Here is a 17,445-nt window from a genome sequence, read left to right on the forward strand (position 1 = left end):
TGTTATGCAGATGTTACTGAGAGGTAAAGTGGGTTATATCCATGGGTCTTCCATTTTACTCAGCATTTTATTCTCATGCAAATGAATAGTGATGGAGCTTGATGGTACTATAGTATTGATTTGTCATGTTTTTAGCCAGTAATTGCCCTCCAGAGCTGTGTTTGTTCTGTGTGCGAGATTATGGATTGTCTTTCAGCAATCTTTCACTCACCATGCTGTTGAATTACTCTGACAGCTCTGATCATCTCATGATATTATATCTCATAAAAAAGATTGGTGAAGGTTCTGATTAGATGACTGATAGAGCCTAAATGATATCACAAATTATTAATTAATTGTGCCACATTGCTCTGTGCTGAAGGTAATATCACTCTCCCACTTAAAACCCTCAAATCTGTTGGAAGAGAAGACTTCTTACAGCCTAGGCAACTCATTAATCCAGTCGAAGTTCAGAGAAATCAGACCAGCTAATCATTAACATACGACAAACTGAACTCTAGATGATGTAGTAAATGATTCACAAGTTGTCCATTGTTTTTTTTATTACTTCTGAATCTGAGTATGGAAGTGTCTTTGTGCCAAGTCCTTTTTTCACACTTAGAGCAAGTTTTTGCTAATTATTATTATTAGGGGTAAAGTGTGTAAGAGTACACATGAGGTCAAGAGTCAGGAGTAGAAGGACAGTTCTGCAGACAGACTAATAGGGACAGAATTTTTTTTAAAGAAATCAATGAGGCATTTCATAAATGACTTTTCCAGTCTAGATTTCAACCTGTTTAGTTCGTGTTAAGCAAACAGTGATGTTATCAAGTGCCACACACCTTTCCCCATTGTCACAGCTTTGGGACTTTATGAGTTGCCTTCTTTGGGAAGGTACAGTAAATTATTACTGCCTGGATTAGAGCTGCCAGCTGCAGTTTCCTAATGTGAACAGATAGTGAAGTACAGTGACCTTCATACATTGTTATTGAATTAGTTTTTTTTAAACTGTCTCGTCACATTTCATTTCTGTACAGTATGTCCCAATCACTCATCTGCATGGAACCAAAGAACTAGAACTCCACACTCTTTTCAGCTGACTTTATGAGTACTCATTGTCCGTTGCTATTGTTGGACTACAGTGAGTGTTGCTGAAGACTGCCAAGACCACAGAGGTAGCTAGATACTAATCTTAAGCAGGTTAAATTCTTTAAAGAGATAAGTGTCTATTACTACCGAGAGCTTTCCACTTGGTGCCTGTGCTCCATTCCTGAATGACTTAATCTGTTTTTAGACAGAAGATGCACATAAAGAATAGAAGATTCTGTTCTCACATCTCTTGCGTATCTATTAAAAGGTCAGTTACACTTCTTGTAACCAAATAATAATATTACTTAAAGAATGAGAAATGGAGGAGGTAGGCAGATATGGTTTGGAAATCTAAGGGGCAGATGGTAAGGGCCTAGGCCCTTAACCTTGTCTGCTGCCTGTTTCTCTTCTGCAGCAGACACCTTCACTGACAGTGTAAATTAAACAGGAGACTGCCCAGGGCAGATAATTTTCTCCCAGTTTGAACCTTTAACCATTTTGATTTTGTGATTCCGTTCAAAAACTGGTGACAAGCGCTTTCAATCCTGATATGTATAAGCAGAGTCTAGAAGCCAGAGTCAGGAAAATGTCGACATTTGGTACCTTACAAACAGTGAGAAACAATTGTCTGTAGGGGAAGATGACACATAATTGTGGATCCTTCCCTTTTCCTCCTCCAGTTTTCAATGTCACCCCAGTGGTGAACAACGTTTTGTGCCCCTGGGGGCATCTCTGATGGACAATCATTCTTGAGTCTGGAACAAGTTATTCCGTTAGGATTCACAGAGAGAGTTCATGCTAAAATCCCCAAAATATAAGGATTGAAGGTTTGCTTTTTAAATGAATTGTGCTGCAATAAAATATTGTATGGGGTCAATGGAATTCTTACAAAGTTTTAATATTTTATGGAGGAGAGAATCTGGTGACATAACGAAAACCCTAAAAACGGCCTTATAATATATGAATATGAAGGATTCAAAGTTGTGGTGTTTATGTTCTTGATAAGGTTTATATTGTAAGGATAAACTCTAATGCTATTTGATTTGATGGCAAAGGCTTATATATATATATTTCCTTGTGTGAAAACGTTACAGCATGTTGGCTGCTGATAAGTGCTCGGTGACTTGGATGATGATATCTAGTTCACTAAAGTGAAGCTGAGGGTGCTTTAACTGTATATGAATCTCAACACAAAAGCACTGTTGTAATTCACCTTCATAAATAGTTGCTAATGTATGCATTTTGTGCCCTAGATTTCTGAGTAGCTTACAGTTATATTCTTCCTTCAGTAAAGTCAAATGCAATGTGCTTTGTTCATTCATGTAGGGGGTCTGCTCAAATGGCCGCATAGTTATTCAGGTGTGCAATGAAGCACAACTCTGAGCAACGCTGCAGAGCCCTGAGATTGTGAACCTGCCACATGCGAGATCCTTCCCTGTCCATTTCTCTCTTTCTGAGCCTGTGTTTGATTTTCATTTATGGATTTTGTATACATTTCTATAGCTGGTTTTATTTGTTGTTTTTTTCCCCCATTTCCAAAGTCATTTGCTTTCTCTTTGTCCTGGTCTAATGTTGCTGGAAGATCGCAAGCTACAGTAAGTCTGCCACAGACAGTGGTGAATGTGCTGTGCCTTTCCTGTATGGGCCAGAAAGGGCACAGGAACTCTCTGGTATCTTGCTCAACACGCTGCAGGTCACGGGTACTGGGCCTCTGCTCTGCACCTGGTTCACGGCGCAACCGCTCAGCAGCTGTGTTATTGTCTATGAATGTTTTCCTTGCAAGACCTTCATATCTATGCTTGTGGGCTCACTGCTCTTGAGAAGTTTTATAGGCATGGCCTCATTCTCCCTCTTTCTGTTCTTAATGGATGTGCATCATTGACCAGGTTTAAACCAAAATACGAGTGTGGGAGTCTTGTCAGTACTGTGCTCAGATTTTATTGTTGCATTCATATATTCCTTTATAGTCAAAGGAGCTTTAAAAAGGTTAAAGACCTGGTTGAAGAAATGCAGGGAAGTAGGTTTGAAGTTCTGCCTCTATGTGAAATCTACTGCTTGGATTAGAGTGAGTTCATACTGTATATCGATTGTTTTTTTTTCCTTTAGGTTGGGAAAGAAGCATCCTACCCTTACTTCTAGTAAATTACGCTGATCAGGTTCTATTTGGCACATGTGTCTTCCTTAAACTATTTGTCCTAATAGCATTATGAAATCCTTTCTGAAAGCTCAGACACAGGTGCTTTGAGTTAATAGATGCTCTATTTGATAATAATTTTTTGTGATACAATTCTCAGCATACATCCAGCCATTTACTGTACAGTAGGTATCCGGTTACACACCTACTTTAGACAGCATGTCAGCCAGCTGCTGTGCCCCTTCTGGCAGTCTTGAGAAGTGTTTCTAGGCGCTGAAGTTTCATCACTGTACTTCACTCCCTGGCTGAAACATTAGGAATCTCTACCTTTGCTATCAAGATTTCGGCATGTGGAGTCCTATTCCATCCCATTCTGGCAGTGTCACTTCCTTGTATGGTTGTGTCAAGGGGAATAGTAAGTTGGATTGAACTGGCGGAACAGATGGATCATGTAGCTTTCAGAAGGATTGAGATCTGAGGCTTGTTCTGGCCAGGGAAGGTCCTGGGGGTCTGTCTCATGTTCCTCAAGCCCCCATATATGGCCTGCTGCTGGTGTGAGTCTGTTTGACAGAGGGTCCTGATATTTTGGCCCATGTAATTAAGTAGCCTTAGTAACTATTCAGAAACCGATCAAACAGCACTAGTACTGCGAGGAATGCAACATTGATCATGTTCTTTTTTCCGAATTTGCATGCAGAAGGTCAGAATTTGACACAGAAACAGATGGATGATTGGTGTCAAGGAAGCACAGTTACAGTACACTGTGCAGGAACAGTATCCAAGCTACTAACCACGATGGAACAGGTACTGCTAGGTGACAACTTAAGAAGTACAGTGCTTGCGTGTTGTAAAACAGGTTAGGCAGGGAATTGCTTATCTCTTTACACTTGGAAATAGGAATGCTAAATGCATTTTTCTATTCTATAATTCACGAATCCCCAATCTTCATTCATACAGACCACAACCAGCACGTTTTCAAGGTCTCTTATAATTTCTACCAGGTTAAAACCTATAGAGAAGGTTCACATTCGTTCAATTAAGAATTATAAGGGCCGTTTTCATGACTCTCGGTCTTTACGCTGCCGATGATTTAAAGAGGTCTTGAAAGCTAGAGAATTTTGGCTCTCAGTCACCAGAGCTGCTATAATTTAACATCAAAGACAAGCTGACCTGGCATTTCTGCCCATGTTATACACGCAGAATATGTTTTTTTCCACCAATTAAAATCGCTTGCCATTGTATTTGGTGCTGGTGGTAAAGAATGAACCCAAATGATTTACTTTACCTTTTGATCTGGAAGGGCCTGTCCTGGATATTAAGTACTACTGTATATGTTTCCCAAAGGGTGGTAAATATCAGTGTAAACGCAGCGCACACACTTTTGCACCACATAGCTATCTGAAGTAATTTAATTCATGCTTTGTCATTAAATCTACAGTTAGCAAAGCTAACAAATGCTAATTAAGTGCACAACCAGTGCCAGGATAGATAATAGAATGTAATCTTTTCGCTCACTTGTGGTCTGGTGTTGACTGTTGTAGATGATGGATTGCTCTGTATGTTAAAGTTTATACAATTTCAGCAAACTCTTTGTTCTGGGAAGTGTTGCATCACATACAGGGAGGTAGGGGGTATATATCAGCCTCTAGTCACTTCTATTTCTTTTTCTCTGCCACTGTCTCCCATCAGAGGGAGGTCTGCATGGTTCTCTGCGCCTCCCCAGAGATTCACATACTGTAACATCTATAAGTTAAAATAGTTATGCTCCTGAATTTAGTTTCAGTTCAGATCATGGAAGGTTTGCTCTTTCCTTGACTCAAGTAATAAAAAGCCCCTAGGCTGTAAAGGAATAAACCTCTATTGCCGATTTCCAATATAGCTTGGAGTATGTAGATCAGTAGATTGGAGTGCAGGTTAAAGGGTTCCTGTTTTCAAGAGAACACTGTAGAAAATACTTGGATTAATTAATTATAATAATTATAATTGGTTACACTTATATAGCGCTTTTCTGGACACTCCACTCAAAGTGCTTAACAGGTAATGGGGACTCCCCTCCACCACCTCCAATGTGCAGCCCCACCTGGATGATGTCCTGCACGTTTTTAACTGTATATTATGATATTAAATGTGTTGGTATTTTTCACTTTTTGTGCTACTGTATATCCACTGCAGCACGATCTACAGAGTAACCTGTGCTCTGTTATTACTTAAACATTACAATAGTATAAAGATTTAACCCATATACAACATAGTCTTTTGAGAGGGGGTAGAGAGTCTGTTCAGTCAGAGGGAATCAGTTATTTTTAAGGCCTTCTTTGATGTCAGACCTGGATACCACTCTGTAGAGCTTTATAATGAACTGCCTAAATAACATAAGCCTCAGCTAATTCCTAACCATTCATAAACTGCTAAAGAGGTTGAGTGTCAATATGTAGAGCAGGTGAGCAGCTGAGCAATGAATATAATTCTTCAGACACACATTTAGCCAGAGGTGTGAGGAGTATCTAATGGCTGGCTTTGGAGAGAGGGCAAAGGGTCACAGACACGCATGTGGTGGCACTGTCGTGTGAGCAGGGACATACACACGCATGTGGCGGCACTGGCATGTGCGCAGGGACACACACATACACACACACAAGTGGCGGCACTGTCGTGTGCGCAGGGGGACACAAATATGTGTGGCGGCACTGTCGTGTGTGCAGGGAAACACACACGTGTGGCAGCACTGCCATGTGTGCGGACACACACACACACACACACACACACACACACACACACACGTTTCGAGGCACTATCATGTGCGCAAGGTCACGAGGCACAGCTCATCATCAGGCTCCGAGCTGGGGTACATCTGCAGACTCCTGTCATTCTTGGCTACTACAGACAGCCCTCCTAAGAGCCATGTACTGTATGTGAACTGCCTCTTGCTGCAGGCACCATAACCAACACTTGGTGCCTTTATGCCAAGAAGCATTAATGTATAAAAAAGATTTGTCTTAGGCAAACAATTTCAATTAATTTCTGTATAATGTACATCCTTTAGGTTTGTTTAATGGTTCTGCTTGTATATCATTGTCCCATCAATTAAGGTTTCTTGGCCCAGAAGTGCAGTTCCTTTTTAAATAAAGGACAACAGAACTGGGATCTATTAAAAATGAAACAGTGTCTGTTAATTGGATAATTATTCTAATTGCATGCCAGATCTTTTTTTATTCATACTTTTGGTTACTTTGCCAGTTTTTTTTTTTCAAATCACATCCCTCATTTAAAGTTCAGTGTCAGTGCTGTCAGACTACAGCTGCTCCATGTGGAAATTGTAGAACTCCAGTATTCCTAGAGACACTTTGCTTTACAATTCTTGGCAATGAAGCAACACCCTAATTTCAAAACGCTTGATGTAAATAAAGGTGCAGCACAAGCAAATATTTATACATTTCACATAACACACTTTGTTTTGTTTATTCTACCTATGCTTGCATTCATGTCTGTCATATCCTGTGTGTAAAAAGTGGCCTATTTACAGTATTATATTGCTTCCATAGGACAGGGATAGATTTCTAAATCTAGGGCAGCAACAGCTTTAAAATCACCGCATCAGCAGTACAAACAAAGTGACCTGTGCATTTTTTTCATGTTCTGAAAATGCAGTTTAACGTCTGTGATTGCACACAAAGGTGGAGCAGTGGTTTACATTGTCACCTTACAGCGCTGGGACCCTGGGTTCAGTTCCTGGGGTGAGTTTGTACAGTATGTTATCCCAGTGTTTGTGTGGGTTTCCTCTGGGTCCTCTAGTTTCCTCCCACGGTTCAAAAGCATACTAGATAGTGTAATTGACTTCTGGGATAATTTCCCCCGGCGTGAGTGCGTACGTGTCTGCGTTTGTATCTGTGCCCTGCCCTGCCATGGACTGGTGTCCTGTCCAAGGTGTACCCTGCCTTGCACCCGTTGCTTGCCTGGTTTGACTCTGGCTTCTCCTCGACCCTGTATTGGAAGAAGCAGTTTGAAAAAGGATGGATGGGTGCACAATCCTGTCATCACCATCACTAAAGCAGGGGGCACATCAGCCACTTAGATCACAGAGGAGCTGCGATCAGTACCTACTCTACTGCCCATGTGAGGCCAGTGCTCTGGTATGCATTCTGCTGCTTCCCCTGAAACCCCCTACTGCCTTCCGACCCTTCTGAGCACTGTGTGGCAGCAGCATCCAGCAGGGCTGTTCGGCATCTGCAAGCAGGAGGCTGCGTTTGAAAGGACGAGGAAGCGGAGCGCTGGGAATAAGATATTTTCAAGCTTGGTCGCGTGCTTCATTATTCCCCAAACTTCACTCTCACTGGGGGTAGCTGCCACCTGCGGTGTGTTCTGGCTCTAAAGCTGTTGTTTGTTTTCTCATCAGCAAATCAGTGAATCTTTCTTTCTTCGTGCTCTTGATATTTTTGGAAGGTCGGTTCCTGAACTGCATTCCTCTCCTAACAGGAATAAAACAGAGCCAGGTTGTAAACGGAGACTATTTGTCCACCCACCTGCCCTCCTGGACTCCGGGGTGCAGAGCTGGGGGGGCAGTCCTGCAGTGTGAGGCTGAGCACACCCACTCGCTGCTGAATTATTGAACTACAACTGAAGGGGCTGTGAGGCAGGGGGAAATGTTTTAACACAAGCTATTGCTAGTTTGTCTTTGTTTCCATTCCACTGTTCTGTTCTGCCACATCATTAACCCTTTTATTATTTCTTGGAGTATCTGTTGGCCGTGGCAACAGGTTTTTATAACGTGCAATCATCTGCATCTGCTGTAGATAATAATTTTTCAAAACAATATTAACATTTTAATGTTACTGCAAAATAATGCCCATTCGTTTTTCGGTGACAGCTTTTTCCTTAGTGGGTCGCTCTGAGTTGTTGCCTGTCCCAGCAGGCCCTGTGAGGAGCTGATGTTTCTGGTAGGGCACCAGTCCATCACAGGCTCACATAAACATAGGAGAGCAAATCAAAGATACCAGTTACCCTACTTAGTCTGCCTTTAAACTATGGAGAGAAATCAGGGTACCAGGAGATAACCTAAGAGGATATGCAGACTCCATACAGTCAGATTAGAACTCAAGGCATTGGATCTGTTAAGTGGCAGCCTACAAAAACAAACTAAGCCTGTATCATTTGAAAGTTTCAATTTAAATTCAGGCATGTGCCATCTTCCTTTTATAATCTGAGCATTAAGTGCTAATAAGTATAACTATTCGCAAACTTTACAATAAATCTGTACAACATACTGTATAGACTGGGAGTGACTGTGACTCCCGGCTGGTAATTATCTAATTATTAAAGACCACACATACACTACGCTTATATTTCTTGTGTTTAGTCGTCCCTGGTGCCAATCATGGTGACTGTTGTTTTAAATTTGAACATCCATCCTCATGGTTTCTGCAAGTTTAAGGCTCAGGACAATATGCTTCAGTGGCCCAGCAGAAGGACGTGGTGCTCATGTTAGTCTCCTGTACCATTTTCAGAGCAGGTTCAGACTGTAAAGATTCAGTGACTTTACAGAAATTATATCTTAATCATAGTCAAATACAAAAAAATACTGCCATGGGCTGTTCACATACTAAAATAGTTTTCAGGTTCAAATGTGCATTGAATCAATGGTTTGTGGTTTTCAGCATATACTGGCTCAAAAGCTCTTTTTCATTTTTTTCTTAAGCTGTGCAGCAAATGTTGAGGATTTGTTTGACCCTGTGGCCAGAGAAGAGATTAAATCCCACCAGGTCTGCCCATCTGTGTTGCACTTAGTTACATGATTTTGTTACACCAGTGCTTTCCGTTTCTTCTCAGGGCTCTCGAAAACGCCCTGTCTCAAGAGAAACAGACAGCTGAGCGCCTGGCTTTTAATCCTGTTTACAGGGCTTTTCTCTGAAAGGTCACCCAAGCTGTGTAACTCTATAGCACCCCTGCCGCTCGCTGGCCCAGCTTGGAAAAAGGGAAGCTGTGGTGCACCACCTCCATGACCAGATGTTCTCACAGTAGAGCTGGCTCTCTAAAAATTATTTTGCTGCTGTTGTTGGGCAATGGCCATTGTAGACTCATACCTGATCCCTGTTGATGTATGTTTTTGAACCCTCTTAAAGACTAAGTGAGACTCTTATATTAATATAGTAAGAAAATGGTAATCTGGTTTTGATGTAGCGTAAGCTTGGAACAATTCATATTCCTTAATCACACCTACTGTACCTGTATGTATATAAATAATATCGTTACAAATGGGGGGGTCACAAAACTGATGAAAATCAGGATTTGACCTAGCCGTTTAGTCAATAAGTGAAATAATTGTTCATAACCCCCAACTTGAAAATGATTTCTAGCAATATACCCGAGCAAAACAGCTGTGTTGAGAGGAATAATAATCCAGACACACTTGGTTAACAAATATTTATAACAATGACAGGACACAAACTACACAACATACAACACACAAATTACTTTATGTACAGTATTTACAAAAAATACATTTCAGAGGCCTAACCTTCTGGTCACCCAGAAAACCCCAGGCTGCTACTAAGCAAGATAAGCTGCCTTCTAACTAAATACAAAGGAACCTGCAGTTAAAGCTCTCTCTCTGCACCCTGGATGCCACAAAATAAATGGGACCTATATCCCTATCCATAGAAACCCACCCTAAGCAGTAAAGATGTTTCTAACTGAGGTATCTTTTAATCAGGAAACCCAAGTTCCTTAAAAACACAGAAAAGCACATTCTCTCTAACAAGGTTCAAATACTTAGCTCCAGTCAGGTTTGATTTGGATGATGTGATCTTATATTATGTGTGTCTGTGCTGCTTCTTGACAAATCATTAATCCACAACTTACCTAGGTATACTAAGGTAAACTATACTATACAGTTGTTTCTACTCAAGGGACCACCCAGACCTCAGCAAACATCCTCTCTCCTTTTGAAGTTTGAAGTGTTTAACCTTCCAAGTGTCACAAACTTTTTCTGAAATCTAAGAGACACTTCTCAGTCACCTAAAACTGTAACAATATATAAAACATTCTAAAATGTCTTTGCTTTTTAAAGTTCTATCTATGTAGATGTCTTTCACTGAGGAGTGGTAGTGGTTCTGCATTTCTTTCTTATGACAGCGTGAGAGACTAGCTGCACTCCCACAGCTAATCTTCTGTATCTTGGCTGCTGCCTTTGAAATCTTAATCTTGTCATAACATGACATTTTAATGGTGCTCTGAGAACACTTCAGGCCCCTTGTCTGTGAATCCTTTGGCCTTCTAGCGCTGTTGGGCACTTCCTTCTTTGAATGTGTGAGATGAATTTGAGCCTCCCGGTGAAACATCTCAATGTGGAAGTGCACTTAAAACCAGGCTTTACACTAAGGGTGTAAGTGGAAGAGGTGTTAGTGGGGCCAGCAGGGGGCGCTCACCCTGTGGTCCATGTGGGTCCTAATGCCCCAGTATAGTGATGGGGACACTATACTGTAAACAGGCGCCGTCCTTCGGATGAGACGTAAAACCGAGGTCGTGGCTCTCTGTGGTCATTTAAAATCCCAGGGCGTTTCTCGAAAAGAGTAGGGGTGTAACCCTGGCGTCCTGGCCAAATTTCCCATTGGCCCTTACACATCATGGCCTCCTAATAACCCCCCTCTATGAATTGGCTTCATTACTCTGCTCTTCTCCCCACTGATAGCTGATGTGTGGTGAGCGTTCTGGCGCACTATGGCTGCCATCGCATCATCCAGGTGGATGCTGCACATTGGTGGTGGTGGAGGGGAGTCCCCATTACCTGTAAAGCGCTTTGAGTGGAGTGTCCAGAAAAGCGCTATATAAGTGTAAGCAATTATTATTAATTAAGGGTGGTGGGAGTGTGGAACAAGCTGCCCAGCCTTGTTGTTAAAGCCGATAAACTGGTTTATTTCAGGAAATGACTGGATGAAGTTCTCAGATCAATTAATCATTTACAACCATAAGGGCTGGATGAACTGAATGGCTTCCTGTCGTCTGTGACTTTCTCAATGTTCCTATCATTGTTGCCATGAGAAGGCAAATACTGTGTTATACTAATAGGACAGTTCTGCACAAAAGACTTTTTAAAGTTTTAGTAGTAGCTGAATGCATTGAAATTTAATCACGCCTCTCCAACATGTCTGTTGGTATAATGCAGGTGACATTTTCACTGACCACCTGCTCTTCAGCTGCCCATCTGTGCCTCTCCAGGAGGTGCTGCCACAGCGGCACATTCTTTTAATTTTATTGGACGTATTGTTGTGGATTTGGAGTAAACTTCAACAATGATCAGTATAAAGGGCATTATTTTCAAAAGAAGATTAGGATTACGATTAGGATCTATCTAGCGGGTGAAATTATTAGGCAGGCTTTGATTCCTTTGTGGTGGATAATCCGTGTGGCCAGAGAGGCTGTCTCAGCACTGCCCAGCAGTGCTTCCTGATTCAGCTTTCTAAGGATGAGCGATTGTGCGTTGCAGATTTTGTTTAAATTGGAAAACATGTTGCATAATTTTATTGAATAAATATTGGTGTTGTTGGATTTAAACAGGGAATTGGAGCTGGTCAGAGGGGCTTAGTTGAGAGATACACTCTATTTCAGCCACAACAGGTTTCCATAATCATAATGCACTAACTACACACTGAGCCGCTGTGACCCCTGTGATAAGGGTGCACTGCACTGCCATGTCCGTCCAGCATACAGCTGACAAGTGATCATGTAGCAGACCAGCTTCCCATGGAATCCTGAAAAAGGACATTTGATTTGATGTCATAAAAACATCAAAAACATACTTCTAGATTGATTTAATCAGGCAAGGAACCTCTCTTGGTTCATCATTACCAGGGGTCATTTTGACTATGAGTCATAAGGGAGAAAGTTTCTTACTTTAGATATGCAGTAAGATGCCAGAAAGCATTCACTCCCTTCCAATGAGGTGCTATTTTGTTAAAATTTCAAATTATGTAAACACATTTTATAAAATTTAATATTTTAATCACAGCTAAAATACTCAATCTAAACAACTTTTTTCTGTGAAAGCCGTTAAAGTTCAACAAAAACTGCAAAGTCATTCACTTGGTTTATCCAACAATCTCTACTTAGTTCATGCTTGTAAATCAAATCATTCAAGACAGCCTACACAAATCTGCTCTTATATGCTTAGAGAATGATTAATAAAATACAGTAGTTTCAATGATTTGTGTTTCCTGGAACCATATTTAAAACACACATACAGTATGTAGTCTCCTTTTTACAAAATGAACTAATTCATTTTAAGTCAACATGAAAAGTTAGATTCTGTAGTAGTATAATTGCTTCTACTTAATACTAACAGCGCAGGTGACATGGATGTTCTTATTCTTGTTTGAAGCAGCACGGAAAAGAGTATGTACCTTCAGCTATTAAAATACAGCTGTCCTTGCCAAAGAACCTCAGTAAGAGCCCTCTTCTTACAAGTGCAATTGTTTACACCACATTATCCTTATAGATGAGGGTGGTTTAAATACATTGGCAAAGTTGTATATCACTGTCTGCCTTAAAACTGTCTAAGCAACGTAAATACAGTACATGAGGACATTAGGAACAAGAAGAACTTATTCTCTGCTCTCTGTTGTTCAGACCTTAGTGGAAATTAGCTCTTCATCTCCAGGAAAAAGCTGAAGTTTGTTCTTCTTATGATGCACATTAACTACGGAAAGAAAACAAAAACGAGTTATTGGTAGTTAGTAGTTAATGAACCCATACAGCTTTCTTGAAAGAAACTGGGATATCGGCTTTAGTATCATGGCTGGGTAGCTTGTTCCACACTCTCAAGGCCCGTTTGTAAAGCAGTGCGCTCTCAGTTTTAAACGAACCTCCCCGTGGTTATAATATTATTAGGACTGTTATCTTTGCTGTGGCTGCTCTTAGATATGCCACTTTGAGATTGAAAATAGGTGTTGGTGTGCTAATAGCTGTGGGGCAGTGTGGGATTGTGGATAATGTTACATTAGCACGTCTGAGACTGTGTCAAGTAGCCCACGGCAGCATCATGTCACGTGGTCTCCCCAAGAATAGGTAGGAAACTGGCTGAATGTTTGAGAGCTGCCTTACAAAGTATATTTAGTGCAGATATATTGTTGTTGTGGTGGTGGTTATTTTAAAACTTAAACAACTTAGCAAGAACATACAAATCTCATTGCGTTATTTCTCTACAGCATTGCCAGACAAGACATTTCAGCCTTTGTCCTCTCATGCAAGCTCAATGCTTTGTCTTTCCTTTTCCCCATTTTCTCCAGGGAACAGCCGATCTTCACCACCAGAGCTCATGTCTTCCAGATTGACCCCACGACCAAGAAGAACTGGGTGCCTGCCAGCAAGCAGGCAGTCACCGTCTCCTACTTCTACGACAGCACACGCAACAGCTACCGGATCATCAGCGTCGATGGAACCAAGGTGAGTGTACTGCTGGAGATGGGTCTGTTAAATCTTCGCTGAGATCTCAGGCAAAACAGGCAGATCTCTTCCTCAGAGAAGAAGAAATCATGACCTTGAAAAGTGTTTACCCATTTAAGAAAGGTCACAGATGAGAGGGTCTATTCAATCCATTTTATTTGTTTGTGGACTAGTATCTTATTGATCCAAAGACGTCTTCCAGCCTTTTTTGAGAGTTCCCAGGCCATCTGGTTCAACAATGTGGCTGCGTCGCTCATTCAGGCTCCCACAACACGTCGTCTGAAGTAGTTCTCTCTGAATATAAATTGATGTTTTTTTGTCAGTTTTATTATCATGGACTTGGAGCTTGAAGGCAAAGTTTTCAAGGTGTCTGTATTCCCTGTTCAGCAAAAAAGAGAGCAGTTTGTCTCTGGTCTAAAGCAGTGGAAACCATCAGTTGATCACAAGCCAGTAGGATAAAACTCCATTAACTCAGCCTGGATGTACTTTTATCTCCAAATGAAAACACTTTGCATTTGATATCAGTGTGATTCATAGCATTGACATCACTGCAGCTCTTAATATTTGATAACTTAACGAGTTGAACTTAATCTCTGTGGCTATGAATGAAAATTAAACCCTTTCTGCGGCATAAATACTTAATTGCCACTTTAACATGTTCTTTTAATAAGACTACAGATTTGGCATTAAAAGAAAAATGAAATGCCCATTTCAAAATGTTTCCTATTTTCCTGCCTGTCTTTATACTGTGTATTTACATGGCATGTTTCTATGGAAACGCTTCACTCTTGTTTGGAAATGCTGTCTGCAGTGATAGTCTTCAATAGGCCCAGCCCCTCTGTCAGCACTGCCTGGCCTTGTATTTGGGTTTATGAAAGTTTACAGTCAAATTGGAAAATATAACTTTGAATTACACAAAGAAAAGTAACTTTTTGGAATCCCCCGATTTAAAATGGAAATATTTTCTTGGTTTTATGTTAGTGAATGTGTCCTCTATTCCTGTGTTAATTCTTTATGAAATGTTGGTCTTGTTTGGTCTTGGTGTGGGGTTGCTCTCTCACATCTTCTTTTTGGATATGTGGGTACATGATAATGACTTTACTGGGACATCTAGTCTCTGCAGTAGCTTGACTATCATGTCTGGGACACCACATGGGCGAGATGTACTGTAGATACTTCAAGGTGCTGAGGGGTTTTACAGCACCCCAAAAATCCACCAACGTGACAATCACGTGTACCCCACAGGGATTGTCATTCCTCAACAGGAACCTTTCACCTCTGGGTGAAAAATGCCTGTAAATGTCTGGGCACTGTGCCATGTGAACATTCAATGTCTTATACTTTTCACATCACCATCTAAACTATAAAAAAGTAACAAAAGCAATTGTAAACTCCAACAAGACTATTCAGTTATATTAACTCTAGGACTCTTCCTTGGTTGCATCTGAAAAGCTGTGCATTTTCAAGGTGGTTAGCCATTCATTTTTCAGAATCCTTTACTCGTTTTTTATTTTTTAGTTGAAACAGAATGCCAAGGTAAGTATTTCCTCTATAATGGTTGTGGTGTCTGGCAAAATATCTTAGACGCAAAATTATCATCTTGCTTAAGTAAAAGCATCACGTCCTTTTAAAACTGAACAGGATGTAAGAGCTGGGACCTCAGAAGTCTGCGGTCTGGTTTACTGCCCTGATAGAAATGCATCATTAATAGAGACAGATCTAGAATACACAGTCAGGAGCCTAAGGTTTCTGATATAATTCTATGCAGTAACTTGATATTCAGTGTTTAAGTCACATCCAAACATCTCATTAGTTTTTGTAAAACCCCAGACTGAGTTGCACAGAGACATAGAAAGTCTGTTAACCCCAGAACTCTGTCCCTCTTGAATTTGATAGATCTTTAATATGTATTTTGCCTAGAATCACTCCTGAGATCACAGGAAAGTAGTACATTTCTGTGTCTCTGATCTTTTTTTTGCATGCATGCGTATTCTAATCATCTCGTCTAAGCTATGAAAATGACTACTTTTTGTTTCTTGATTTCAGGAAAAATGAATGAGAGATATTTTAATAGGTTTTACTGAGTCACTGGTATTCCATATAATTTTTTCATTAATACTGTAATCTCTATGTAGTCAGAGCATGAAGCCTTTGTAAAAATGTCTGTCGCACAACAGACACAGGTTATAGTACCTGCCCTCTGTGAGCTCAGTGACAATTCCTATGCTGCATCTGTCAGCCTATCTCACTGAATGTGCAAAGGAATCTATCAGCAGCCACAGAATGCAGTGAGTCATTGTAAAGGAATTAATAATTTGTGCCACTATTCCTCTTGCTGCATTAATCCTTGACCATTGACATACTGTAAAAACATTTCAAAAAGCTACCGAACAATAAGAAACACAGTGTGATGAACGGCGTGTTGACGTGTGGGGAAGGCATTGCTGAGAAATTCGGATTTATTTTAGACATAAAAGATAAATTTAAAATGTAGCCATGATGAGTGTGTTTGCTCAGAACCTGCTCACCCCCTGCAATTGTAACATTTCCTTCATTGTAGTTAATGGGGATTTTGAGACAGGTAGCACAGCTTCCATGTAGAGATGATTAGCCATCATTTCATCATCTACTAGGGGTCCCAGTGCCGCTGCAAGCTACTACCCGTTCTAAGCTTTCCTTGTGGACTTGTCGTTATTATTTTTAAAACATGCACACTGTGCTCCCCTTCTTCCTTACCACTCTTGCCTGCAGTTAGAATCAGGGGCTGGTCTTTCCCTTTAGCATGCCTCAAACAGTGAATTACTGGATAGTTAAAGCAAGCAAAAGCTCTTTGAGGGGCGCAGTCGTTCATTAATGTGCGAGAAATTGCTCAATTCTAAATCAACACGACATTTATGTATGTGGACTGTGTGAATTTTAACGAGCCTGACCAAGAATCTACATGGTAAATTAGTACTCATCTAAAAATCAATTTAACGTTCATTTGTAACTTAAACATTGCTGGATCCATTTATATGAATGTTTATTTTATTCTCTTTCACCCTCCACGGCATCATTAAGTACTTTTAGCAGTACTTTTATTGCTATGTTTTTTAATGCTGTAGTAACGCTCACCTGTTTTATGAATAGTTACATAATGTGTGTCACCTAAATCCTAAGCCCTTTACAGCATGTGTGACACATTAAATGTCCTGACTCAAGTGTTTAATGTCATGTTCAGTCCATATTAGACCACAAATGAAAGAGGCTGTCAAAAAGGAGCTGGAACATTAAAAAAAAATCTTGGGCTGAAAAAACCCACAATATCAGGAGGCACTGAGAATCTCAGCTTCATATCCCACTAAAACGGCGACAGACCCACCTGGACAGGGACCATCCCAGCTGGCAGGCTCCGGCATTGGCAAGGTCTTACAGGAGCAGAGTGGGGGCGGGAGCCATAACTTGGCAAGTTGGACCCTGAATTAGGTATATAGCTCTGCTGTTAGATTTGTAATCCTGGCTGTTCATCTACAGCGACTGCAGAGAAACACCTGCTTGTCCTTCAGTTGCTTTTCCTATATCTCACTGCCATCAAATTGGAGAAGCTGAAAAAATTGGGTTTATCATGCTTTCCTAAACCCATCAGGAAGCCAGCCTGAAAACCCCTCACAAGCATTCCTCGCCAGAATCCCCAGAGGTAATTTAATATGTCCTGTCATTTGAATGACCAGGAAATCTGTTAGAAACCACAGTCAATCCCTTCAAAGTGTCTTGTGTCATTAGTAAAAATGCTAGCAGGTGTCTCCATCACTTGTATTACTGGGATGTAG

General features: G+C 40.8%; 1 protein-coding gene across 1 annotated transcript in view; it reads left to right on the forward strand.

Annotated features, from left to right (window-relative positions):
- Window positions 1-17,445, forward strand: part of homer2 (homer scaffold protein 2) — a 45,157-nt gene that overhangs the window by 4,519 nt on the left and 23,193 nt on the right. Inside the window, exon 2 of the mRNA XM_015342954.2 lies at window positions 13,480-13,636. Within this exon, the coding sequence (XP_015198440.2) occupies window positions 13,480-13,636 (157 nt within the window). The remainder of the gene's footprint in view (window positions 1-13,479; window positions 13,637-17,445) is intronic.

This window comes from Lepisosteus oculatus, chromosome 5 (genome assembly GCF_040954835.1).
Source record: "Lepisosteus oculatus isolate fLepOcu1 chromosome 5, fLepOcu1.hap2, whole genome shotgun sequence".
Lineage (NCBI taxonomy): Eukaryota > Metazoa > Chordata > Actinopteri > Semionotiformes > Lepisosteidae > Lepisosteus > Lepisosteus oculatus.